The sequence below is a fragment of the Brachyhypopomus gauderio genome, chromosome 17, assembly GCF_052324685.1.
Source record: "Brachyhypopomus gauderio isolate BG-103 chromosome 17, BGAUD_0.2, whole genome shotgun sequence".
Classification (NCBI taxonomy): Eukaryota; Metazoa; Chordata; class Actinopteri; order Gymnotiformes; family Hypopomidae; genus Brachyhypopomus; species Brachyhypopomus gauderio.
The window spans coordinates 12,582,769-12,610,437 of NC_135227.1; the positions used below are offsets into that span (position 1 = coordinate 12,582,769).

Consider the following 27,669-nt stretch of genomic DNA (forward strand, 5'->3'; position numbering starts at 1 on the left):
TTCCTAAATGCCACGCACCAAAGGTGGCCTCTTCTTCAGGGGCAGAACCAACCGACACCTGCCGCTGGTGGCTGGAGCATATTAAAACACCACAATTGAATAGATTCCTGTATTAGAATTCTGTCTATGCCATCTCCTTAGTAACTGCATTGTGTATGTTGATGTGTGCATGTGCATGAGTGTGTATGTGTGTGTGTGTGTGTGTGTGTGTGTGTGCATATCTGTGATGTGTATGTGTGAACTGTTTTCCTTTTTGATTATAAGGATTCATCTCAATTGTATTGTTGAACTGTGGCTCTTCCTTTGAATACCCTTCATGAAAATACAAATGAATGGTACCACTGGCATGTGTGTGTGTGTGTGTGTGTGTGTGTGTGTGTGTGTGTGTGTGTGTGTGTGTGTAACGTTGGGTGCAGGAGGCAGACACCACGACGATTACGGTGCACAATTAACATTTATTGGACACAACACAAAATAGCTTGGTGCGGAGCGCAAGTAGCACACAAACACTCACGCTGACACGTAGCTTTAGACAAAGACGAGCACAAGACACTGCGCGAACGCACATTAAATAGGTGAATAACACAAACCCTCGTGATCTCGAGACAAGGCACAGGTGCGACTACGAACACGCTCACGAACAACCCACACCCACGGAAGTACATACATGGGCATAACGACACGCAGACGACATAGTGGCACGCCCACAGGGAAGGGTCCGGAGCTGTGACCGTGACAGAACCCTCCACCAGGGGCTCGCTACTCCCGGAGCTTCCCGCGTAGCTGGAAAAGCCCCGAACCAATACCAACGGGCAGGTCCGGAGCCGCCGGGTTCACGAGCCTCCGAGAGCCGTCTCCCCCGATGGTGGGAACCGCCGCGAACAGCTCTAGAACACCCTCCCTGGGAAGACAGGGGAGAATACGTTAAACAATGGCACAGTCACAAACATGCACACAGGGACGCTGAACACAAAGGGCACAAACGGGAACAGTGGATTAGGGAGAAACACTGGGACTGACAAAAACACCGGTACACAAACATTCATCATCGGAGCCAAGCTCCCCACCTTAGGCAAAGCCTGCAGCGAAGAGAAAGCTCCGGGGACTGGAGGTGCTGCAGAAGGCGGTACACCTCTCGCCTGTTCCGCCCGTTCACCGCCAGGTGCCGCACGGCTAGCGGATGCGCTGGGTGTAGCGCGACTGGCCGACCGCTTGGGGGACGCACTTCTGGTGGACGCGCGAGGTGCAGCGCGACTGGTCGCCCGCTTAGGGGCAGCACGTCTGGCGGACGCGCGAGGTGCAGCGCGACTGGTCGCCCGCTTGGTGGCAGCACTATCGGTGGGCGCGCGAGGTGCAGCTCGACCTGTTTCCCGCTTGGAGGCGGTGCGACCAGCGTGTCTCGCGGCAACTGTCCTCCCTGGTCCGCGGCTACCTCCTCCGGGAGTGCCGTAGGGGCTTGCCGCCCTATAAGCCTGCTGGCGCTCCTCCACCCTCTCTGGGAACCTCCCGTAGGAAGCCCCTCCTCTGCCAGGCCAGCCTCCCCTGGTTCCGGTATCGGGGGTGGTGTCCATCGCCGGCATCTCCTCCTCGGCCACGCTCCAGTCCATGGACCGTGCGGGGGTCTCACATCGGGAGTGGTCCATGGGCTCCTCCCCACAGGACTCCCCACTCTCCAACCTGGGCGGACTGTCCGGTCCGCTCCCTCCCCCTTTGTAGACTGTCGGGAGCGAACACACTGACGGAAGGCTCTCTCCCTCACTCTCCTCGCTCTCGTCCTCGCTCACAAAGGACGATGAACCAACGGACGGAGGTGGGCTGGCGCTCCCTCTCTCCCCGTAGCACACCGTTGTCTCGGAGTGCAGAGACGGAGGGGGACTAACGTTCTCCCCCTCTCCGTAGTACACCGTCGAGTCGGAGCACACAGATGGGGGAGGACTGACGTTACCCTCCGCCTTCTCGGGGTGCTCGTAGGCATCGGAGCAGACCGATGGCGTGGGGCTGGTTTCCCTCTCCTCGTCCGACGTCAGGGGAGCCGCTGACGTGGGGGAAGGGCAGCTGGCCTCACCCTCACTCTCCTCCTCTCCGGAGTCCTCACTCCCGAACTCATCCTCGGGGGGAGTGAGGGCAAAGGCACCTACCCCCACCATGAACGGTTCACTGGACTCCTCCTCTGGGAAGTCCAAGGGCGGTGCTCTCCTGTCCTCCGATCCGCTGCTGCCCACCGCTCTGGGTGGCCGCCCTAGGGACGCGGGAGGGTGCAACTCTCTCCATATGCGGACCGCGGATTGGCGGATACCGTCTGCCATCTCTTCGTCCTCCGTCTCTCGAGCCGCACACAGCAAGTACGCACACATGGGGTGCTGCTGCATGGTCTGCTCGGTGACAGGGGATTCGCGGCGCCGAACCGGGGAAGAGCCGTGGTGACGTCGGCTTCTCCTCTTCCCCTTTGGGGCACGGGTGGCGTATCCTGGCATACTTCTTATTCGGCTCGTCTTTCTGTAACGTTGGGTGCAGGAGGCAGACACCACGACGATTACGGTGCACAATTAACATTTATTGGACACAACACGAAATAGCTTGGTGCGGAGCGCAAGTAGCACACAAACACTCACGCTGACACGTAGCTTTAGACAAAGACGAGCACAAGACACTGCGCGAACGCACATTAAATAGGTGAATAACACAAACCCTCGTGATCTCGAGACAAGGCACAGGTGCGACTACGAACACGCTCACGAACAACCCACACCCACGGAAGTACATACATGGGCATAACGACACGCAGACGACATAGTGGCACGCCCACAGGGAAGGGTCCGGAGCTGTGACCGTGACAGTGTGTGTATGTGTGGGTGGGGGTGGTTAGACATGTATGTTTTTAAGATGTTCGTTTGTGTTTAAATGGTAGTATGCATGCGTATGTAATTGATTTGACCTGCTTGGCTGGATTCTGGGGTGCATTTCATAGTGGTAAACACGCCACTATGAGAAAGTACATGCATTTGCTGTATGATGCTGAGTAACCATGACTACGTATCCATAGTCCAATAGGTGCTATAACGAGTGCATTGGCCACAAATACAACAAAAGTTGTATACATTCACATAATCATTAAGCAGCACGCAGGCATAATTAAAAAGTTTCTTACTGTTATGACTATATAAATGAAGGACATGCTGACGGTTGCATGCTGATTGTTTTGCAAAGTCTAAACCAATTATTATAAATCATATAAATTATGATGCAGAAAGTAGGCAACAAAAAAACAAGTATCTGTCATTGAAGGTAACAGGACTGTGCACATGTGACTATTATATCACAGAGAAAACAAGTTTTTTTTTTTACTGATTGTTGGCTTACTTCCACATGGCTGAGGGAGGGTTGGATGTCTCTAGTGTGGATGAATGCAGAGAGGTTTTGCTCTGCTTAAGGTGCAGACAGAGTAAATTCACTGCAGCCTTGCAAGGGAGCTCTGTCAGTACGCCAGTGAGTCATCCTACTATGTGTGAGTGTGTGTGTGTGTGTGTGTGTGAGTGTGCGTATATGTCTATCATATCCCAGTGTTTTCCCAGATCTTCATCACCAACCATATGCTCAAGGGCCGTACTGGGTTGAATCTTCAGTGGGATTGCATTCTCCCATTTACATATCATTTCATCTCATTGCATCATTTTCATGTCATCATTCTAATTTCTCTTATCATCATTTGCACTATACTGAAATAAAAATAAATGTAACAAATGTGATGAATGTGATGCGTCATGGTGCAATCCTCAAATTTTATCATATTGTATTCAAATGATCCTTCAAATGACAGATCCTCACATTTATGTTAGTTTCAACACAGAGAAGGAGAAGTCAATACCTGATTGATTACTTGTGTACCAAGACATTCTATCATCTGTACTATATTATCCTCCCCTAACCATTTCCCCTCTCTGAGACAGCCCTTAGCTGCTCATGAGGGCCTACATCGTTTTACTGCCAACACCATTTCTTCTTTTCACAGATAATCCTTAATCTCTTTTCTCCTCTGTTTGGCAGCACAAATGAGGAGTCAGCGTGTGAATGATGGAAGCTTATAAAAACCCCTTGACAAGTAGTGTTTATAAATAATAAAAATCCAATAATTCCAGTGTGGGGCAACATGGAGATGCCAACAAGAAAATGCAGAACCTCTGATTTGTGTTTAAATGCCTGCTTAATGTTTCTCTCAGGCCTCTGATGGAGAGATGCATAGTATGAGGTAGGTCACTTTGTTTCACTTTTCCTATGCGTTTCCCTATCCCTCCCTCCCTCCCTTCCTTTCTCTCTCTCACTCAGTTTCCTCCCTCCCTCTCTCACTCATTCTCTTGCTCCTGCCTCAGTGTGTGCCGTGCTTGCTAAGGCAGCTCTCTGTTGAGCGACTGCGGAAGGCTCATTGTAATGCATGCTGCTAAGAGCTGGGGATACGGGCACATGCACACACTGGTCTGATCCGAAAATGAGACGTAAAGCTCACAGACGGTAAGACAAGGAAGTCTTTGAGAAAACATGCATGCAGGGATGTGTGTGTGCACGAGCGTGTGTGTGTTTGTGTGTGTGTATGTATGTGTGTTTCTAAAGGGCTGTGTGTCACACAGGCTGTTGCACTCAATTATGAACGAGAGAGTTTGTCCTTTATTTTCTTTACTGCTGCAAGTTGGTTCTATTTAATGTTTAATCTTCTCATAATCTTACTTAATGTTGTAATTTTAGATTGGGTATAGGTTTAATTTTACACAGACTAGGTTTACTATTAGAACTGAAAAATAAATTCATTATGTGTTGAACAAGGGAAACACTGATTCTGTGGACAGAGTTGACATTTTGTGTTTTATTTTTATGGATTGTTTTGCATTTGCACTCTTGTGAAACTGGTGCCAATTCAGAGGATGTGTTTATTTAACTCATTTGTCTCATAACTACAGCTAATATTCAGTTTGCCTCTTTGTTAGGAACTAAGAAAAAAGTGATCTTATTCTATTTATCTCAAAAGTAAAATACTACTGAAATGTTACCTAAAATAAAAACAAGTTTTTGTTAACTCCACAAAAATAGCAGATTGTGCAAAACCAAATTTTTTCCATGTTTTTAAATACTATATGTATCTATAAGGGTTCAATAAGGGTTTTTATATCAATATGCATAATTGTCTCATACTGAATAAAATCAACCTAAGAGGAAATGATATTAAAACACAGATAGTCTTAAAATTCAAAATCAGAACATTTCTGTTTTCTTTTTCCCTAATGAGCAGAGTTATTGGCTAACAGGCTACTTAACATGTATCAAACATTTCTGCAAGAACATGTAAAATCTAACAAAACAATTATTCTAGAAAGATTATTATCCATTTATCCATTTATAATATTCCTTTAAATGCTTTTCAACATTTATAAACTTTTGTTTAGTTTTCTTCTTTACTACAAACAAAAAATTCTAGGAAAATACTGGACCTCAACTGAATTATCATTATAATCATTATTATTATTATTATTATCATTATTATTATAAATAATCATCATCATCATCATCATCATAGTTGTTATTTTTCCTGCCTTCAGTAAGAAGAGAATTTCATCCTAAATGATGCACTATTAACCACCCATCCAGTTTTTAATGTGGATTGTCGGTACATATCACAGTGCTAACATCAGCACAAAGTTTCTAGTACAATAAGAAGCAGATTATGTACTCTCTCATTAATTTTGTGGAGGGAAATAAATTGGACACAAGATCCCCATAGAATGATGTGAAATGAAAGCAACCATAGCCTGTAATAAATACAGTGTGTTCACTGGGGAGTGAGGGGTGAGGCTTTGAAGGAGTTTTTATACATCAGTTTATCATTCACATGGAGAAATCTTAGAGAAACCAAGTAGTTGACACAATACTTGGAGACAACACCTATGGAGACAACATCCATGGAGACAACACACAACACCCATGGAAACAACACCCAGCATCACACTGCTGACAAACCTGAGAGAAGTGTGGTTGGGGCAAACATAAACAAACAAATATCTTGTTTTATAAATCTGAATAGTTAAAGTCCATTTTAGGCAACACAAATAATCAGCACAAAATGTTCTGATAGTGTTGCTCTGTTCATGGTGCATTTCTACTGCTATAAAAAAATTGATAACACCAAAAATCAAGTATGCCATTTATCATGCAAACTTTAATTAGCTATAAGTGTTACTAATTGTTTTGACAGATATGGTCTTCTGTTTTCTTTTTGAAATTCCACAAGGTTTATGCAACACCTTCTCCACACTAGACTGAGCCACACCAAACTTCATAAGATTCATTCATCTTAGTGGTAAAGGTGGGTTGGGTTCCTGTACACAAACCTTATAAATGATGACTGTGTGGGCAGTCAAATGATACAAAAACATTGATTTTATATCATTGGACTTGACAAAGCAAAGCAGTTTGAGACAACTGAACTCTTCAAATGGTTTCAGTGCCGCAAAGGAATTTTCATAATTAGTCTGCTAATAACCCACCAAGCTTTTTATTTTTACCCATAGTTCCTCTATCTACATGGCTGAATGGGCCCTTATGTTTAAAGCTCAGGGCTGGGACTGAATTGGAAAGGAGTGTTTTGCCATTCTAGGTTCTAGGTTCCATCCCCTTATTAAGAAAGCAGTTATACATCCTGAGACTTTCCATGTCCCCAAAGGGCAGGTGCAGAAACCTCACCTCAACACGCAGACACCAGAGCTGCCTTAGGCAACAGCACTGTGGGTCCGTGTGTGAGAGTGTACGCTTGTGTGTTTTGGAGTCTGGCAGCAACATGGATTTAGTGGATAAAGGAGGAGACCTAGAGGACAGAGAGTGTGAGCAAGCTGTACAATGCAGAAATCCAAGTTTGTATACAGTTCTGACAACAGTCACTCTAAAGAAAGGTAAAAGGAAGAAAAATATAGAGCTCTAACTGATAGCCATTAGTGCTCCAGCTATAGCCTCAGCCCTAGCCCCTGTAACATTACACATTTACATTTTCTTTTATTTATTGGCACTCATGTTATTTATTCAAAGCCTGGAGGTCCAGCCATAATTCTCTTCCCTTTGGCTAGTTCCTACTTTCTGAACTACATAGAACATGTTATATAAAATGGCAGTAGAACAACATAATTAAGTTATATATTTAAATATATTCTGTACTTAGGATAATAACTAGTGCTAAATTAATCTGACATTCCTTAATTAAGTTCATGTTTAGAAAGGTTTAGAAAGAGCTTATCTACACTCAATCTTTCAACTTTCTATAAAAAAACCTTTTGAAATCTGTCTCCCTGAGCAAGGTGTGAATAATGAGAAACCTACATCTGTAAAGAATCAGTGTGAAACATTTGTACTAGTTAATGTTTTTTTTTTTTAGAATGTACTGCAATATGGTCATATTGGATAGTTTTTAATAGGTTTACATTGTATAATTTTTACTGTGGTTTTACACTGTTGGCTCATTGGACCTGAAACCAAAGTTAGGTGCTTGTTATAGCAAATCACAATATGGCCTCTACATGGCATAAAGTCCTCATTTTTGGTATATGCAAAGAAGAAGCTTTTTAACACCATCACCCTTAACTGAGGTGTGCAGAGAAGAACCTTTCATTTCACAGCCATCCATCTCCTCCACAAAACCAGACGCTGGCTTTGTTGAAAAGCTCTTTAATTAGATGGTTGGTACTAAGCTGATATTCAATTGTATTTGCAGGAGATTGTTAGATAAGCTCTAGAATGGAAATACATTCATTCAGGCTCCCCTAAACTTACAAATCCTATTTAAAGCTATTTCCCTCTTTCACTTCACTACATTGTCACAATTGGGAAATGTTTTTATACTTCTCAATAGCAGCTATTACTGACTGCACAGACACAATTCTAATGCCAGACTTACATAACTTTCTTGCAGTTCAGTACTAATCACTTAGATGCACAACATGTATTTCACAAAATGGAAGCATTGCAATACCCATAATGTGCTCCTGTGAATTGCGAGGAGATATAGAACCACCATGGCTGCCTGCACTTATTCACCAAGTCTATAAACACTTGCCAAATTTGTTGAGTTGGTGCGAGGATTCATCTCTCTACAATGTGTGTACATTTCTTACCCAGAGAGTTGCAGAGACTCAGGAGAGCCATTTGGCAGTTAATGCAGTGCTGGACCTTCTCCTAGTATCACTCTCTCAATACTAGATGAACAAAGGGCTTCAGCACGTTGGCCTCACACTCCAAAGCTGCTTTTTCCATAAAAATACAATGGAGTTCTAAAGTTCTCATTTGGAGAAGAGAATATCAAGGCATCTGTCTGTAGTAGCAAGGGCTATACCTCAGACCTGCTGCTCGCTTCCTATGTTATAGTGTTACATTTGCGTTATGTATTAAAATGGCAATAGGTCAGTTTAAAACCAATGTGTTATTAAACCATGTTATGCATTTTTTTAAATATATAGCATTATATTACATTGCTACACTGTCCAGAGTAACATTATTGTAGTTTACTTTTACTTCACAACTTTATATAAAGTTGTGATGGCATATTGTTGTAAAGATTTATTAATTATTTTAATAATTTATTCAGACTTATTTTGGCAGTTATTGCCTTGTAAACTTGTATACGTCAAATAACACTAATTACACAGAGTGTTTTACTCAGTGTTTCTAACAATGATTAGAATATAGTGAATTCTGCACCTCCCTTTTACTTCATTTGTAACATGTGTTACTGCTGACTTGCAGAACATGAACTGTGAACAGTGCAGAATGTAATTTTTCTACTTTTTCTGAAAAACAGTGGAAAAGGGTGTGATATTATTTTGAATTCATTGTACAGAATTATAAAAAAAACACATTAGGTTTTCAGCAACGTTCCACTGCAATGTTAAATCCTCTATTCAGACAGCACATTACAAAGATCTTGGATAGTGACATGCTTATATATGATGTTTACTTGTTTACTGTGATTGGTATTTCAGTATTTCAAAAGAATAAAGGCCATTTAAGTATAAGCTAGACAAACTTTGGTGAAATGTTCTCTTTGTAAAGATCTGGCCACATAATTCTGAGTAAACACATAATTGTTCCAATGTATAACAAAACAATTACAATATAACAATAACAAACAATATAACAAAATAAGCAAACCCACAAACAAAAATGCAGGCTTCCTCAAGCGGGTGAAGAGACATCAACATGTCACATGTACAGCCTTACAGAGGAGCCAGCTCACATGAAGTGCCATAAATTTTCAGGTGAAATATCATTCATAAATGCTTCATGCACTTTGGCAAAAGTAATGAATATTATATGCTATCTTTTGAGAAGTCCTTGCCTGCAGTGTCATTTATTCCCTGGTATGACAGGATGTACATTTTAAATTATTCATTAGCATAGAATACACTATACATCAGCATGTATAATCCATTACATGTTACATGATACATAAATCACAGTAATGTTACACATTTATGAAGATATTTAATAAACATTTCAGAATGAATATACGGTAGTATTGCAATGTTCCTGAACCATTCATGGGTGCATTATGAATTCTTCATGTGTCATTATAAAGTGTTAGCATAAGTAGCAAACAGAGTTTGCTCCAAGTATACCGAAATAACAGATTCATGCTCATTTAAGCAAATCTCTGTCTCTGGCTAAATTCTATTCCTCAGCTTTTCTGCAAATGTAAGAAAGCAGCATTTCGGTTCCTAATTAGAGAGGCAAATTTATTAAGCTTATATTCCCAGAAATGAGAAACCAGCAAATGGTAAGATCTTCAAAGCAAGCGTCCTTGTTTTAATGGCCAAAAAAGCTGCTGTGGATATATTATACATTCTCCATGGATGTGTCTCCAGGGCATACTGTAATAGGCAGACTCTGATTAATTATCCAAGTATCTCACCCTACCCCTTCTTTGGATGAATGTAGATAAATCCTTTCATATTTTTTCCAAGACTGTCTGAGATAAAGAGTGGATGAAACTTGTGGACATTATTGGATAGTCTTTTCAAATTGTCTGCGTTGTAATGTAGGTCAGGCCAGAAGGTATAGGGTATAGCTCATTTCAAAGCATCCACAAATTTTCCTTAGCAAGGATTCTTGTTTATGTATGCTTTACCACTACAGCACTAAGCCCTAGTAAAATCTCTTAAAAACAACTGCACAGATGCAAGTAAAGGTGGTGCAACCTCAAAAGAAGCTCAAATGTTTGGCAAAGCACAGATTTAACCTGATCTCTATGGGCATTTGCACTCATGTATTTCCTGAGTATCAAGACAAACAAATCTGCAGTCCACTCCAGGCCCATGAAGATCATGGTGCTGGAGAGAAGCTGGCAGCACTGTTGTTTGGAGGCTGCAAACTAGCCTGTTGTGACACTGAAACACCAATTTTAACCTGGCTTTTTACAATATAACTAAATGGTGTCAATTGTCAGTGGAAAAAACTGTGTTGTGAGGTGTCAGTTATGATATTCTGAGTGCACCGATGTGTATACATAAAAAAATGTACTCAAGAGTTAAAGAGCATATTTATAAAACTCAAAGGATTTTTTTCATCTTGTGTGAAAAGTAATTTTAATGCAAACTGCTAGTGAACACTACTTTACTTCCTTCTTGTGCAAGAATCCCCAGGTTGAGGTAAACCAGGCCCAATACTATTGTGCTATATTCAGATAGCATCATGTAATACACATGATGTTATCAAGGATAGCAGTCAATAATGGTATATATATGAATAAACGTTATTAAAGCAAAGATTAAGCTGGTTATGTTAACAGATCTATACAGTCAGTGTGAAACAGATGTCAGTAAGCCTTGCATTTCTTCTACTCCAGCCTTTTAAATCATGGGGATAAATGTATAATTTTATGAAATCCTTTCAATGAAGACTGAGTAGACCAGCTGAGATGGAGTTGAAGTCAGGAGGCCTTCCATCTAGAAATAATATTCACTAGTCTCTCCTTAATAGTATCTGCTAGTCTCTACATGACAGTATGTACTAGTGTCTCCAAGACAGTGAAAATGAAAAAGCCTGGATGTGGAGCTCATACTTTAAGTCAAAATGTTGTGAGTATTCAACAGTTTACATTTACACATATAGGAGTCTGTACTGGAATTAGTTATCTTCTAAAAATGGAAATTATAAATATAAACCATAAAGATACCAATATGCCACATGACACACATCTCATTCAATCACTCAGTCAATCTAGCTAACTGGCCATCAATCCATCCAACGGCCAGAAGAACAGTTAAAGTGAGAATCCATTACACTTCTTTTAAAGTAGCAGTAAATAAATGGATATTTACTCACAAAGGAGTGTATAATGGTGTGTACTTTCTTGGGAGTGGTTTTGATCATGCAAAAGCAGATTACCATCATGTTTCTGAAGGGTATACACTGCAATCTTGTTTGATATTTCCTCAGAGAACCACTAAGCGATATGAGGCAACTACTGCAGGGAAGCTTTGAAGGAAGAAAAAACAGAATGTGTGTCCATGTGCTCATGTGTGTGTGTGTGTCTGAGGTAGTGGCGGTAGAGGGAACACTCCGCTAAAACTGCACTCATCTAATCCAACAGCATCTCCAGCAGAGCTGGTTCACAGTAAAGCAATATTAGCTGCTCCCAGCACCAACCTTCGTTTACCTTGCTGCAATATTAAAACATAAAAAATAATAATAATAAGGTCAGTGCATACAGACAAAGGCAGGTGGCTTGCATGCTCTCTACTACACTGTTATAAATGGAGAAGCCGATGTTTTGCAGCAGCTGATAAAGTGGCAGAGAATTGCTGGCAGATATTTATTCATAGGCTTAGGGCTTCCACAGCAGTGATTATACCACTCTGCCACATGAGAGAGGAAGCAGCTTTTGCATAGGAATTCTGTGCTGCTGTAATGTGGCACAGCATGAATCAATCTAAACGAATATTGTAATGTCAGTGAGAGTTAAGGGATAATTCCAACATGGAGGTCAATAATGAGGTTGAGAGTACAAAGCACGGTTATGTGGAAACCTTTCATTTACCAGTTGAATCCTGCGATTCACACTTATGAGTGGAAATTCATAAGGTGACTATGCTTGTGTTTACTTTGGTCAAGCCAGTTATGCTAAATGCAGTAGGCATTTGTGGGGGGAAAATTGTGCCCTCTTGTCTGTGTCAGGTGTAATCAATAGCCATTTTACAGTCCAGTGTTGCCAAGTTTATCTGACATGCTATGAAGCATTTTTGGAAGAAAAAAAAGTAAAAATCCACCAATAATCTCCACATGCTAGTTCTATAAACTACTGCAGAGGGCTCTCGCCAAGCAGAGAAAGAGCTGGCCAATGACATTTACACACTGTGCCATGAATGCGAGGGTTGTGTGTGGGGGATGTGTGTGTAGGTTGCCAGGTGTGCCCGTTCACATTCAACATGTTGAATTAAGACTCAGAAGTTATGTCACCGATTGTAGGACAATGGATCCGTTTCTTGTCTGTTTTTGTTAGTGGTGATGAAAAGAGGATGAAAAATAATTTATTCAGCATCCCCTTGATGTCACTCAGCTCCTGTAGTGCATAGCTCGATTCTTCCATGTTCCTCAGGGGTTCCCTCATACATCAGAATCAATACTGCTCCAGATTGAGAATGATTCTGTGATACGCCTGCCTCAGACTAAGATATTGTGGAACTGGTTGATTGGGGAATTGCCAGGAATATAATCAATGCTTTACTGAATTTGTGGGCAAAGTAATGTACTAAAGAAAATATATAATGCAATTGTAAAAGATATTCTGAAAGACATAACCCATGCCCCTCCCAGAAAATCATATTGGATAAAATACAAAAAAGAGAGCAGGTCATGTACTGCCCTTAACTGTGAGAGATGATTCATGACAGCGTCTGGTCCCATTGACTACACTTCTGTCCTGACATGGAATATTTCATTGACACATAAAGGGTTACGTTCCCCTTTGAAATATATGAAGTTGGTTATGAATGACAGTTTTCAAACAATTTGAACAAAACAAGTTACTGACTAATGAGTTTCCTTTTGAAACTTTTGGAGACTCCGAAAACACACTGGAACAGGAAGCGAGTTACTAAACATGTCTGGCGAAGAATATAACAAACAAAAATAACCGGCCCAAAATATATTAGAACTTTGATCACCAGACACAGGGGTAAAAAGAGCTCATATTGTTTTAGTTCTGTCAGGGATACAGCTTCCTTACAGGAACTCAATTTTCAACACCTCCATTTTCTTGTAATCATAAGGAGAATTGTCCAGATGATTACAATGTATAGACAACCAAAACAATCTAACAAACATTACTACTACAAACAACAAATTACAATAGCCAATAAAAGCACTCACTAAAGCCCTTCAGTGCAGAAATGTAGATACTGCTTCAGTAGGCATTTATTGTCAATTTCCCTTACAGCATCTGAATTTCTGAAGAAAGTGCTAGTGGTGCTCATTCATTTTTTCAGAGTTGGGTCTTTTTACATTTTGCTCTCCATAGTAGTAAGTTGATTTTTATTGTGGTACTTACATTTTTTTTTGCATTCCACCTTTAAATGCATTCCATCTACACATGCACATCATGATATACTGATTATGTACTACATTTGATATTCATTACTACATTGAACATTGACCACCCACATTTCTCAAAACTAGGCCCTTTTCTTATTCTCATAATCCATTGTCATGCACAGTTTATCAACCAACATCGGCAGCGTTCAGCACTAGTCATCTTTTGTCCACAGGACCACTGCTGTTGAGAGTATAGGGCCATCCTTAACACAGCAGTGATGTTCACATGACAGTGGCATGGTAGTGTATGAGAAGTATCAGTTTGTCTGGCTGAGCATTGTTACAGCTGCACTAGGAGGTTTGCCAGTCAAGAAATATTAAGCCTGCTGTAGTCCTGTGTTCAGAAGCATGGAAGTTAGAGAATGGCTAACTGCATTTAGTCCCCACCATAATTTAGAACTACTTATTCAGATAATCAAGGCCTTTGGTAGTATGAGAGTTCAAGCCAAAAGAATTCTGCATTAGGCCAGTAGATCACCAGGACTCAAGCTCCACCTATGAGCCCTACAAGGAAAATTTCTTGAGTCAAAAATCACATTTTCCAGAGGTGCCATGTTGTCCGAGACCTGTGTGACTGTAAAACTCTTCTCTCTCTACTCTGTCAGCAGGATCAACACTGACAGACAACTACTGTCTGATTCTGCAGGGAAAACTTAGGGTTCCTCACAATCTTTGGGCCCCAACCCCAAGCACACCCCCTACGCACAGGACAAATATAAATAAAACATGAAAAAAATCTATATTGGGAAAACCGCGCTAAAAGCAACTCGAAATGGTTGTAAACACCAAAAGAGAAGGTAAGAGAGATACCACTAAGATCCATCCAAATGTCGTTGTCATCGATCCACTTCAATTTACCAGATCATATCAGTTATCACCCCCATTCACAAGACCGTAAACTAAATGTCAACAGACAGAGACATTACATGATCTTTAAATGGATTTATGCAGGATCGGATGCTATGTCTTTTTTCTCAAGAGCTGGCTATGTGAGGTCTTGTAAAGTGGAAATTGGATTTGGAACATTTGATACTGGCATATAGTGTGTGGTGTGATACTGACCACGTCAAAGGCTATAGTGTATATCCATCAAATAGTAGACACTGTCTGCCCCATATCAGTCAAAGGTGTTTGTTGCTCTACGAACTATACATACTAAAACTTTATTCTCACACACCTCTCTGTTGTGCTATAAATCTGAAAAATAAAAATATAAATCTTACATATAAATCTTTTTTAAACAGGCATTTAAAAACAACAAGAAGACATACCCCAATCATTCAATCACCTCGATTCTGCATGTTAAATTCGCTTGTACTCCAATGTGATTTGGGCATTTGACACTTGTACCGTACTGAGTGCTCCCTGTGTTAAATCACCATGGCCAAACCATCTCACCCTCCTCTCTTACCCTTCAGCTTTCAGACGGCTGTGGTCTGTGCTTTCTTGTCATATCTTTATTTCATTTTTATTTTTGTTTGGCGTGTGTCATTACTCAATGAGATCAGCAACATGGTGCATGAGAACTTGACCCACTGCTGTCACTGACAAAATTGTGTGAATTAACACTAAACATGTAAAAGACTAATTAGCACTAAAACGTTTTGTGATATTTTGTGATATTTATTGCATTCTGACCTCAAAAATACAAATAAATGTTTTATTAGTGCATTATTTAATAGTGTTTGTTGAATATAAGTTACATTTTTGTGGATTTTCGTACATTGTTATGAAGTGTGCTAGCTTTTCATAAATTTACTTTATCACCAAGGCAAAAAAGTAAATTTAAGTAGACTTGATTTCAATATATTTAGTTGAATATATGGTTTTACCATGCAGCCACAGCTGGACCTTTGGGCCCTTAACCCTCTCAGCTCCAGGGCTGCTGTACATTGGCTGAAGATATAATATATACAATGTATACAAGAATCCATATAATAGATAGTATATAATACACAAATATACTCTAAGTTAAAATAAAGTACATTTTTTAAGTATGTAATAAAAAAGTGCTTCTTTAAGTGTCAGAAAATAGTTATCATAATGGCTATATTTAAAAGTTCTAATGAAATAGAATCATCATCATCAATACATAATATGTATATTGAAAATGTCACACTTTACATAAATCATCAGAAGCATTTGTTTTGGTAAGTACACATGTATCACACCAAACATACCTGACACACTGAACCCTTTACATTCATACAACAGCAGTAAAGCAGGACAGTCCAAATAGTTCCACCTTGGATGATGGAGATACTGCGTTTGACTGCTGCAAGCTATGGAACCGCCGCTGAAGGAGTAGAACGTGCGAGTACAAGCATGATTATCTCAACCACTCAGTGGATCAGACAGCAACACTTGTTTTTTCTCCTTTGTTCTAACAGTTTTGTGCAGGAACAGAAGGACGACTTGCGTAAACGTCTCTCTTACACCACCCATAAGTTGGCCATGCTGGACAGCGAGTTTGACTCCACCCGCCAGTACCTGGAGATGGAGCTCCGACGAGCACAGGAGGAACTGGAGAAATTCACAGACAAGCTGCGCAGGTAAACAAACAAACAAACAACTAAATAAATATCAACGTCCCAGCCATTCAAACCAGCTCATGGTTTGCCCCGCCCAGAAGTGATAACATTCTTATGTGTCGTGTAGTCTAGGATGTCTGTGTGTCAACAATGCTTGATATAGGTTAGTGAAAAGTGGTGTTAATATGTAAAATTAGTACGTTCAAGAGATTTTAATTAAGAAATAAGATGTACACCTCAAAAAAGTCGGTACCTGTTAAGAGAAGGACAGGTGGCTGGTATTACTGTGTACACAAAATGATTCAAAGGAAGACACAGGATTTATATTATTTACATTTAAAACATTTGATGCTGCAATGGTTGACAAAACAAAATGTGTTTTGGGAGTACCCCAGGGTTTTGTAGCTGTGTTCTCTGCTGCCACAGACTTTCCTTCTATAATCAGTTTCTCAATGGTTTGGTTTAGTATCACAAAATACAGATGTCTGCACTTAGAGTAGCAATGAGAACTATACTTCAAATACAGAGTGCAGAGTTTTAAACTGAAGAGCAAAATGCGATTTTCCAAGAAATCATGGAAGTGCGTCTTGAAAATCCTCAATTAAACCAGACCTGCAGTGCGAACAGTGACATACTCATTTCATTAAATGAATAACAGAAAACCCCACAAGTCTAAGAGCAAGCAGGCGTTGATATGTCTAAGTAAAGGGGACATTACTAACATGCTGTTCAGCGTGAATACACATTTCATGACATTTTACTGCCAAACGAAGCATTTAAATTGGTACTCAAACCTGCTATTTTAGGAAAACTCTTATGAGACATAAATTGGTCTGGTTTCCATGTTCTAGTACAAAATGTATGAAATTACTTCTACTTTGATGTTTGAGATTTTTTAGCTAATGCAATTAGCCTCTTCAAAAAATAAAGCCTGTCATCAGTTAAGCAGTGCTAAAGCAGATAGCACCATATCGATTCTTACCATATCGATTCTTCAGACAACTAACTGTTGTCATATTGTCAGTATTAATTTATCTAAAGTGTAATTGAGAGAGCAATGTCGGTGTATCTAAACAGTTTACATAACAGAATGTAAACAGCTTTACTGTAATAGACAAATGCTCCAGTTTCAATGTTCTGCTGCAGCCAATAACAATTCCAATCACACATGAGCCACATTTAGCCAAATCTGAGTGCAGGTGTTTCCTAATTTGGACTCCATTGTTCTGGGCCTAAAATGATTCTCTCTCAACAAGGAGGGCCTTTTCAGGTACAAACAAGAGAACTTGCATAAAGATCTGCCCTGGCCACCTTCAACTCAAGCCCCCCAAATGTGTGTTTGATTTGCTGCTGGTTGCAAAACAGATGGATTGTACAGTGCCATTTGGTTCACACTCATTAATCACAGCTAAGCTCAAGTTCTCTCTGCTTGAGATGGAGGTGCTTGGCTCCAAAGAGCTCTGAACAGCCTTCCATTGCATTAGGGGGTCTATTGACACTACCGGTGATGAGAGACATAAGCTGTGCCCACTGGGAGGTGGACCGTCAGGACACTGTGATTTAATTATGATGCTGAGCACCACCCAGCTTCATAGAAATATGCTGCACGCTCTTTGGCTGACCTTCCCTTTCCAACAGTGAGGATCCAGGCGCTAAGGCTGTGTGGCAAACCGCTGCTCAAATCTGTGTGCACTGCCAATGACTGCACAATGACAGCATTTCTGCTTGCCCAGATCTGAGCTCATTGTGCAGGAAAAAATGAAAACGAATGGCCTAGCTAGGTCACAGAAACCAGTTCCACTGGAATTATCTTTGCACTTTGCACTGTATTCATAATGAACTGGGAGTACAGGATATATGAGTATACCATGGGCCTCATACACTTGTAGATCCCAATACACTGGATTACAAGCTGAATTCTGCTTCATTACTAAGCTAACTGCTTTGAGGCAAATCAAAACTACACTTAAGGATGTTCTCCTTTCAAGGAATCATGAGGGACCCTACAGTCCTATAGTCTAGATGCTATGATGCACTACATATTTGGCATACAGGAACTCCCATCTCATGAAGAGGAACTGAATTCCTCTTTGTGAAATTCAGACAGTACGGTGAGACCACTGGAAAGGCATTCAGGGTCAGAGGGACCTCCCCTGCTGTGAGCTTACCTGGTGTAAGTCCTTGTGAAGTGACCCAGGTTGACAGCCCTTGAAGCAGAGGGCAGTTTGACAAAGAATGTTGTCTCTTAAAGGAGAGAACACTGTAGGAAACACTGTCAACAAGGGTATGGCTGTGCACTGGATGGGTTTGTTTATTTGTTCATTTATTTACTGGATTAAATCAAAGATGTTTAATTTGGTTTGTATATCCCATAACAGCACAAAACACAACCATTACAGCCAGTTTGTTCTGAAATGGCACAGAATATGAGAAGACCAAAATGATCAAAATGATAGATAACAGACAGTGATAGAAGATGCATGTTTTGGATTGCCAAGTTGTTTAGCAGTTCCATGCCAAATATTTTGTGCTGTTTTTTTTTTTTTTACTGGTGTGGTTTTCAGGCTGATCGATGTAGAGAAGGTGGAACAGGTGGAGATGTTTTCAAAGTTGTTTTTGTACTATGCCAATAACACTGGGGTCCATCATTTTGACCACTTATCGCTACATGCCAAAACTGGTACTAATGTGAGGTGCCAAGATTGGCACTAATTCATAGTCTAACCAATCCATTGATGTACATAGATAACAACACATTGCCTTACCCAAGCCTATTTTAAAATAGGTAATTGCATTTTTTAAAAGTTTAAATCAAGTTGGTTTATTTTTGTCAGCTATATTGCTAGTGGACTTAACCTGTGGGTTTAAGTAGCCGGAGAATGGTGCAGGTATGAAGGGCATGTCACAAGAAGAGAACCTGGGAATGAGGGAGAGAGTTTAGGGTGCCTGTGGGAGTGGTTTAGGGTGTATATGTGGTGGGGGGGGGGGGGGGGTGGGCCTGTTGGGAGTGGTTTAGGGTGTATGTGTGGTGGGGGGGTGCCTGTGGGAGTGGTTTAGGGTGTATGTGTGGTTGGGGGGGTGTGCCTGTAGGAGTGGTTTAGGGTGTATGCGTGGTTGGGGGGTGTGCCTGTAGGAGTGGTTGAGGGTGTATGTGTAGTTGGGGGGTGTGCCTGTAGGAGTGGTTTAGGGTGTGTGTGTGGTTGGGGGGTGTGCCTGTAGGAGTGATTTAGGGTGTATGTGTAGTTGGGGGGTGTGCCTGTAGGAGTGGTTGAGTGTGTGTGTGTGGTTGGGGGTGTGCCTGTAGGAGTGGTTTAGGGTGTATGTGTAGTTGGGGGGTGTGCCTGTAGGAGTGGTTGAGGGTGGGTGTGTGGTTGGGGGGTGTGCCTGTGGGAGTGGTTTAGGGTGCGTATGTGGTTGGGGGGGTGTGCCTGTGGGAGTGGTTTAGGCTGTATGTGGTGGGGGGGTGTGCCTGTGGGAGTGGTTTAGGGTGTATGTGTGGTTGGGGGGGTGTACCTGTAGGAGTGGTTGAGGGTGTATGCGTGGTTGGGGGTGTGCCTGTAGGAGTGGTTTAGGGTGTGTGTGTAGTTTGGGAGGGGGGGGGGGGTGTGCCTGTAGGAGTGGTTTCGGGTGTGTGTGTGGTTGGGAGGGGTGTGCCTGTAGGAGTGGTTGAGGGTGTATGTGTAGTTGGGGGGTGTGCCTGTAGAAGTGGTTGAGGGTGTGTGTGTAGTTGGGGTGTGTGCCTGTAGGAGTGGTTTAGGGTGTATGTGTAGTTGGGGGGTGTGCCTGTAGGAGTGGTTTCGGGTGTGTGTGGTTGGGGGGGGTGCCTGTAGGAGTGGTTGAGGGTGTATGTGTAGTTGGGGGGTGTGCCTGTAGGAGTGGTTTATGGTGTATGTGTAGTTGGGGGGTGTGCCTGTAGAAGTGGTTTCGGGTGTATGTGTAGTTGGGGGGTGTGCCTGTAGGAGTGGTTTCGGGTGTGTGTGTGGTTGGGGGGGTGTGCCTGTAGGAGTGGTTGAGGGTGTATGTGTAGTTGGGGGGTGTGCCTGTAGGAGTGGTTTATGGTGTATGTGCAGTTGGGGGGTGTGCCTGTAGAAGTGGTTAAGGGTGTGTGTGTAGTTGGGGGGTGTGCCTGTAGGAGTGGTTTAGGGTGTATGTGTAGTTGGGGGGTGTGCCTGTAGGAGTGGTTGAGGGTGTGTGTGTGGTTGGGGGTGTGTGCCTGTAGGAGTGGTTTAGGGTGTATGTGTAGTTGGGGGGTGTGCCTGTAGAAGTGGTTTCGGGTGTATGTGTAGTTGGGGGGTGTGCCTGTAGGAGTGGTTTCGGGTGTGTGTGGTTGGGGGGGGGTGCCTGTAGGAGTGGTTGAGGGTGTATGTGTAGTTGGGGGGTGTGCCTGTAGGAGTGGTTTATGGTGTATGTGTAGTTGGGGGGTGTGCCTGTAGAAGTGGTTTCGGGTGTATGTGTAGTTGGGGGGTGTGCCTGTAGGAGTGGTTTCGGGTGTGTGTGTGGTTGGGGGGGTGTGCCTGTAGGAGTGGTTGAGGGTGTATGTGTAGTTGGGGGGTGTGCCTGTAGGAGTGGTTTATGGTGTATGTGCAGTTGGGGGGTGTGCCTGTAGAAGTGGTTAAGGGTGTGTGTGTAGTTGGGGGGTGTGCCTGTAGGAGTGGTTTAGGGTGTATGTGTAGTTGGGGGGTGTGCCTGTAGGAGTGGTTGAGGGTGTGTGTGTGGTTGGGGTGGTGTGCCTGTAGGAGTGGTTTAGGGTGTATGTGTAGTTGGGGGGTGTGCCTGTAGGAGTGGTTGAGGGTGTGTGTGTGGTTGGGGGTGTGCCTGTAGGAGTGGTTCAGGGTGTGTGTAGTTGGGGGGTGTGCCTGTAGGAGTGGTTTAGGGTTTGTGTGTGTTTGTGTGTGTGGTTGGGGGGCTGTGCCTGTAGGAGTGGTTGAGGGTGTGTGTGTGGTTGGGGGGGTGTGCCTGTCGGAGAGGTTGAGAGTGTGTGTGTGGTTGGAGGAGTGTGCCTGTAGGAGAGGTTGAGAGTGTGTGTGTGGTTGGAGGAGTGTGCCTATAGGAGAGGTTGAGTATGTGTGTGGTTGGGGGGGTGGTGGAGTCTCCCCTGGCTGTTGGGACCGGCTCACTGTGACATCAACCATCACACATATATACAAATATACCAAGCTTTAAAAATGTGAAGGAGGAAAGGTCAACAAAGGTGAATAACCCATTTGACAAAAGAGTGCTTAGTCAAGCAAAACATACTTTTGTTATTACTATCTTGACTCTTGAATTCTAGGCCTAAGAGAGAAAGAATATTCTGCATTTCAAATTTAGGTTTCATCTTTTTTTCTGGGTCATATGCTCTGGGCAATGTGCAATACAACTTTCACAGACTGAAGCAGCCCAACACATTGCATTTAAAATTCTTTTTCAGCTATGACTTATACATTCAGCTCATAAGAAATGGCTGATGTTTAGAAATCTATTTTGGTCACAAGGTAACTGATATAGCCAGAAGACAAAATGTATGTTTTCAACACTTGGTATGACCAATAGGTCAGCATAATCTTACCCTACAGGATCACTGATCTCCTCAAAGATAATGAAAACGGTATCCCATACGTGACAAATACTGGATCAGTGGGAAGCCTATGTTCAACATGTGGGATTCTCCTTTTTTCTCTTTGCCAGATCATATTTTGAAGTTGCTTTATTTTATTTTATTTTTTTTATGAGATCATCATTTCTTGATTGTCAAAGCAGATAGCCTGCAAGAAGAGAAAGATGTAAATATAAATGGCAATAACAGTGATTTCCCATGCTGAGAAACAGAGCAGTTTCATTAACAATAACAAAATGTGTTGCAATCCCACTAGGAGGGGTATTCACTTGTGTTTTAATTACATTTAACTTGCTGCATGAAAACCCTGAAATCACCCAGGCCATGAGTCACCAAAACATCAGATTTCTATTTTTAGCATTAAGTAAGTAAAATAACCACCAACAAGAACAAATATTATTATTATTATAAATATAATATGTATATCTATAATATGTATATTATGTGATCTATATTATGTGACTGCTTACACTGTGACACTGAAACATCGATTCATGTGTTCAAGTGAATCTAGGCAGTGAGTGGCTCTTCACTTCTGTTCTTTTGACTGCTCCTGCAGAACTGTTAGAAAAGACATTTCACAGTACAGCAGCAGATTCTGAATCATCTGCTTTCACTTTCCAATAGGATACAGAGCAGCTACGCAGCACTGCAGAGGATAAACCAAGACCTGGAGGATAAGATTCACCGCACAGTAAGAGACACAGCACTGCACATACTGCCAGTCACCTAGTCCACATGAAGAAAAACACTCCGACGATACAGCTACCCAATGTTGGGACACTACGTGTAGCACAATGGAAATCTGAACACACGGGCATATGCAAAAGAACCTGGTAACAACTGCTGTTTAAAGTTTATTCATAAAATATCACAGCCCTTAAGGGACAGGTGGAAGTCTTAAAATCTTAGCAAACAGGAAATTAAATTTCAAATGTAATATGAATATGTGCTCAATTATAGGGTTGTACGATTAACATTTATGACATTTGTTGTTTTTTTAACCACACCACACCCAGATATTTTTTAGTAACTAATATCTTAACTTTATAACCAATATCTTTAGTGGTAAAAAAAAATACATAAATGTGTGTATTTATCTGGCTGGCTATCTATCTCCGAGTGAAGGCCCCTCAAATGTGCCTCAAATCTGCAAATGCATGTGTTTGTACTTCAACATGATTCTATATAGGAACAGAATTTGTGAATGTCATAACAATCTGCTACTTTATGTAGCATTACAGCAACAGCATTTGTCACTATAGTACCTACATATGGTACCAATCCTGTATACCACAGTTTGAAACAGACGCTAACATTATTCATTCTGGATGAGGCAGGTAAGCAGGTTTGCTTTGCCTCAGGATAGCTTGTACCATATTATCAGAAAAGATTTGCCCATGTCCAAATCTGTCCAAAGCCATTTTAACAAAAAAGACGAAAACACATTGATTCCACATTAATTTACCATTGATCTTAACTACCAAAGCAGGTACAACCTACTCCTCATATTGGATATTTATGACTGTTGGAAAGATAACTCCATGTGGGGCACTAAAAATGTGATTTTGAAATTTATATCATGAAATTAAGGTCATGAACACAGCACACTTACACTTGACAGTGTTGCGTCTGAGTAATGATTTTTTTTTTGCGCCATGATAACATGACACTCACAATACTACGCCACACCACCGCAACACACTAGAAACCAGGCTAAAAATAGAATGCAAAAAAAAGCAGAGGAATAAAATTGTACACTCCCAAGAGTCCACACACCATTAGACGTATTCCCTAGATCCCTTCAAATCGATATTGTGCTGCATAGGTCAGAGGCATCCAACACCCAGCCTGACCCTCCAGTCAGACTATCATGAGGCATCTTGTTTTCTTAAGCAGTCTGGCAAGAACAACGTATTGCTGTTTTAAAAAAAAAAAAAACAGACAGATTATAGCTTCAGAAAAAAAAGTGGTTGATGGTGAAATTCTATTTTGTTTTTAATTGAATTTTGAACCGTCCTTCATATCAACCTGATAAATACTGTATAAGACACATTTGTAACAGATTGTAAGAGTAACATTACTCAAGGAATCAGGTTTATTGATGAGCAATTTGTCAAAAAAGAATTGAGTGGACAGAGTATTCAAAGACTACAAAAACAGCAAGGACTAACAATGAAGGGTTCACAAATTTCCATAAATGCTCCAAAATCAGTTTCACTTTCAAACACAGAATATCTGAATTCTAAAATTTCCAAGTTTTTATTCAAGCATGATGAAAACAGAAGGAGATGGCTGGTGAGACACGCTGATTAAGATTCACTGTTGCCTGAACTGGAGATCTTTCTCTGGCAGCCCTTAATTGGATATGGGCCAAATACAGACCACTTGGGGGTGGGGGGTGGGTGAGGAAGAAAACTACAGCATACCAGATGGAGGACGGGTGGAACTATCCTGTAACGTCTATTGCATTCTATCTATAAAGTCACTGTAACAATAATATAACCAAAATAGCTACAAAACACTATCACTATAATTATTGAAATAACACCACATTATCAGAATGGATATACTCGCTTATCTCTAATGCTTCTGAAGACCAGTGTGAAGCAGAACAGCTAGACATGAACTTATTGACATAGAAGGACCAACCATAAGACAGTAACCTCTCGTCTGTGCCAAGGAGGCAATGCTATGATCAATAGTGAGACCATGTTCCACTGTCTGGGGTGTCTTATCACTCTCAAAGCAATTACATGATAAAAGATGGAACAGCGTCATTGGCTAAAGCGATAGGCCTGTGATGAAACCTTGTTAGTGAGCCATTCCTCTCGGGCATGTGTGACTACAGCATCAGTCTTGCTTTCTGACAACTGGTAATACTGTTCATGCTTCACTGTCTGGTTAGGTTAAATCAGAATCAGTTATGTTGAATGATTAGATCTGTGAGACTCTAGTCATCCCCAATAAATCATTTAAATATTAGATGACTGCCTGTAAAATCAGAATATCAACTTTTTATCAAGGGCAGTCAGAGGAACTGAATGGCCTCAAGTAGACTCACATAAGATATTAGTATGCAAATAACATTTTCTACAAGTCTAGTTTCAGTATTCAAAGGCCAACTTTTAGTCTTTTAGGTATTATTGATTTTACATGTTTAGCATTGATCCACTAAACGTATCAGTTTCAATAAATACAGTACAGATAGAAGATATGTGCCATCATTATATTTTTATCTGCACATTAATATAAGCAAATGTTAGAGCAGACAGCAGAAAAAATCCATATAATGAGAAACTCTCAGGATCCAAAAAGTTTTTCTTTTAACCTCCTATGTGAACGGTCCTGTTTCTGCAGAATTTTATCAAAAATTCTCAACATATGAAATCCCTATTTATCCATTTTTAAGGGCAAGACTTGCAGCGTACGGCTCTCCACATTACTGTTCATGGTAAGGAGCAATAAGAAGCTGCTTTAGAAGCATATCTCACTGCGTCTGCAAATTCTTTTACTGCTGTGTTAAGGTAGCTCAAGAGGAAAACCCCTGCTGTGCACACCAAAACGTGGACAAATGGGATGTGAATAAAAAAAAACTGCCTTTGACATGTCATTTAAAATAAATATGCCCAATGAAAGAGACAGCAACAGCAAGGTCAATTTTGTGAGAAAGCGACTGCTGACCTGCTGATACTGTGCAAGCGGAATATTTCCAAAATAAAAAAAAGCTATGATGGAATATAATTTTAGAAGGACAAAAGAAGCAAGTCTGTAGAAGCTACTTAGTAGAGAACGCTTAGAGAGGTAACTAGGCTCTCTCTGGGGTGCTGAGGCATGTCCTTGAAAACATGCAGTCTTCTTTTCAGACACCATAAGTTCCACAGAGATGTCGGGCGATACAGCAATGCCGTGGAGGAATGCAAAAGTGAGTGAGACTGACTTAATACAACTCGTAGCTAAAAACGTTTGAGTGACAGTCCCATAGCCTATGCCTGTGAGGTTTTTAGATTCACTAGAATAAAATGACAGCCTACCTCTTTAAAATATTGAAAATATCCGAGTTGCTTCTCCATAAGGGAAATACTGTATTCCACTGAAAGCAAAAGACAGCTTCAGCTTACATTTAATTCACAGACTGCTTAAACATGTCATATGGGACCATAATGAGAGAGCTTTGAGAAACATGATGTATGTATATTAATGTTGCTGGTAATTAACTGGCATTTACTTAAATCACATATTTAAAATTCAGTTCCATAAAATAATGGTTCAATACGATTTTCATATGTTGCATCATTGCAGTTTAGAAGAGTAGGCACTGACATTAAGATCACCTGATCTAGTGAAATGAGCTATTACAGCACATACACATCATACTGTTATAATTCACACACTTTGAATGTTTTAAACAAATCAGCAGGGAACTGAAATGCATGGACATTAGCAGCCTCAGCCATGGTTTCACTTGTTAATTAGTGTTTAATGTTAGACGTCTTAAATGTCTAACTTAATGTCCACATCATATATCCTAATGTAGCTTAGATTTAAATAAGTAAGCAGTCCAAGACGCCATCTACCAATTCCAGACAGCCACCTGCTGACTTTATGGCTGGCAACAGAGACTGAAATTCCCAGGACACTTTGGACTCATCATATTTTCACCATCCCCTTCACACAGCTGTCAGCAGAGTATTGAAAAGGTCTCGTTTTAAGCATCAGTAGTATTTAAGTCTGAACGTGTGCATTTCTATGTGAGGTATGGCCCACATCCATCTGTTGTTTACTGAGCGTTTTCTGCCTGAATTAGTTATGTTGTGTATGACCCAGTTAATGTTTGCACCCTGTCTTTGATTTCTTCCTTCTCTTGTTTGCCTATTACCTATTGCCTAGTTTTCTTCTCTGGATTTGGGTCTTGGACTGTTGATTATGGCTTTTGGAATAGCCCATTTAAGAAGAATTAAGTAAAGACACAACTTCTATCTTAAATCCGTGGGCATCTGGATATACATATATATTTTAATCATTATAGGCTGTCAATTATATATATATATATATAAAGGGAGGTCGGTGAGTTTCATTTGTAATATTTGACAAACTTCTCCTCACATTCCATCAGGTGTTAATGGAAATATACTCTGAGGCACTTTAGTCTCTGTAAATGCCCCAGGTTTAAAATTGGATAAAAAAATTATGAATACCACCAAGCTTCATTCTATCAAGACAAGGAAACATTTCTGCTTGTTGTCAATCATGTTATGTGTCCTTCCCGGACTGTATTTGTTTTGATCATGGTTTTAAATACGGCTACCTTCAGTTAACCTCTGACAAAATTGTTGAGTCTCCTTTTAATTTGTGGAGTAGCAACATAACTGTCCAAAGCACTTACATTCCACTGCTTGCCATGCAGAGCACTGAAAAGTTTAATTTATTTTCAACTCTTTGGCAGCAGTGTTAAATATTTTCAATACAAGCTAGAACTACTATGAGTCAGAACTCCAGTGATGTATAAACTCTTTCATAGAGGAGAAGTGTTTCATGCTTTACTGCAGCAACCACTGGCTCTGGACACTGCATGGCACAGTGGGAGTTTGGACATGAATTCTAAAAGAAAGGCTAGAAATACTGCTTTCAACAGGCAAGTCTTTCAAGGACAAAGAGATGTTCTTGTCAAAGTGCAAAGGGGCCATGAAAGTGTTTCCAATTGCAGCACTGACAGAAGGGCAGTTTCATCTACACCCGTGTGCTTTTGTGCACTTGCTTATTACACACAATACAGGATTATATTCATTTTCATCCTCGTAATGGCAATGCCACAATATCACTGCACTTTTTGTGTTCGCAGTGAGAATAGTTAACCACAACATTTTGGGTTAGTGTTGAACTAAAACAGGCAGAGAACACACAACTGAGTTTACATAAGCAGCT

General features: G+C 41.1%; 2 protein-coding genes across 3 annotated transcripts in view; one reads left to right on the forward strand and one right to left on the reverse strand.

Annotated features, from left to right (window-relative positions):
* Positions 1-478: 478 nt before the first annotated feature.
* Positions 479-2,829, reverse strand: LOC143481218 (uncharacterized). Its single transcript, XM_076979162.1, has 2 exons — positions 1,068-2,829; positions 479-901 (listed from the first exon to the last, which is right to left on the reverse strand). Exons 1-2 carry the CDS (start codon positions 2,472-2,474, stop codon positions 635-637), a joined length of 1,674 nt encoding a protein of 557 aa, XP_076835277.1. The 5' UTR covers positions 2,475-2,829; the 3' UTR covers positions 479-634.
* Positions 2,830-4,344: 1,515 nt separating this feature from the next.
* Positions 4,345-27,669, forward strand: part of begain (brain-enriched guanylate kinase-associated) — a 35,986-nt gene continuing 12,661 nt past the window's right edge. Inside the window, exons 1-4 of one of the 2 annotated variants that reach the window (XM_076979196.1) lie at positions 4,345-4,506; positions 14,226-14,414; positions 16,008-16,169; positions 22,372-22,438. In XM_076979196.1, the coding sequence (XP_076835311.1) occupies positions 14,344-14,414; positions 16,008-16,169; positions 22,372-22,438 (300 nt within the window). In that variant the 5' untranslated portion in view covers positions 4,345-4,506; positions 14,226-14,343. The remainder of the gene's footprint in view (positions 4,507-14,225; positions 14,415-16,007; positions 16,170-22,371; positions 22,439-27,669) is intronic. The other variant, XM_076979195.1, reaches the window with a different exon arrangement.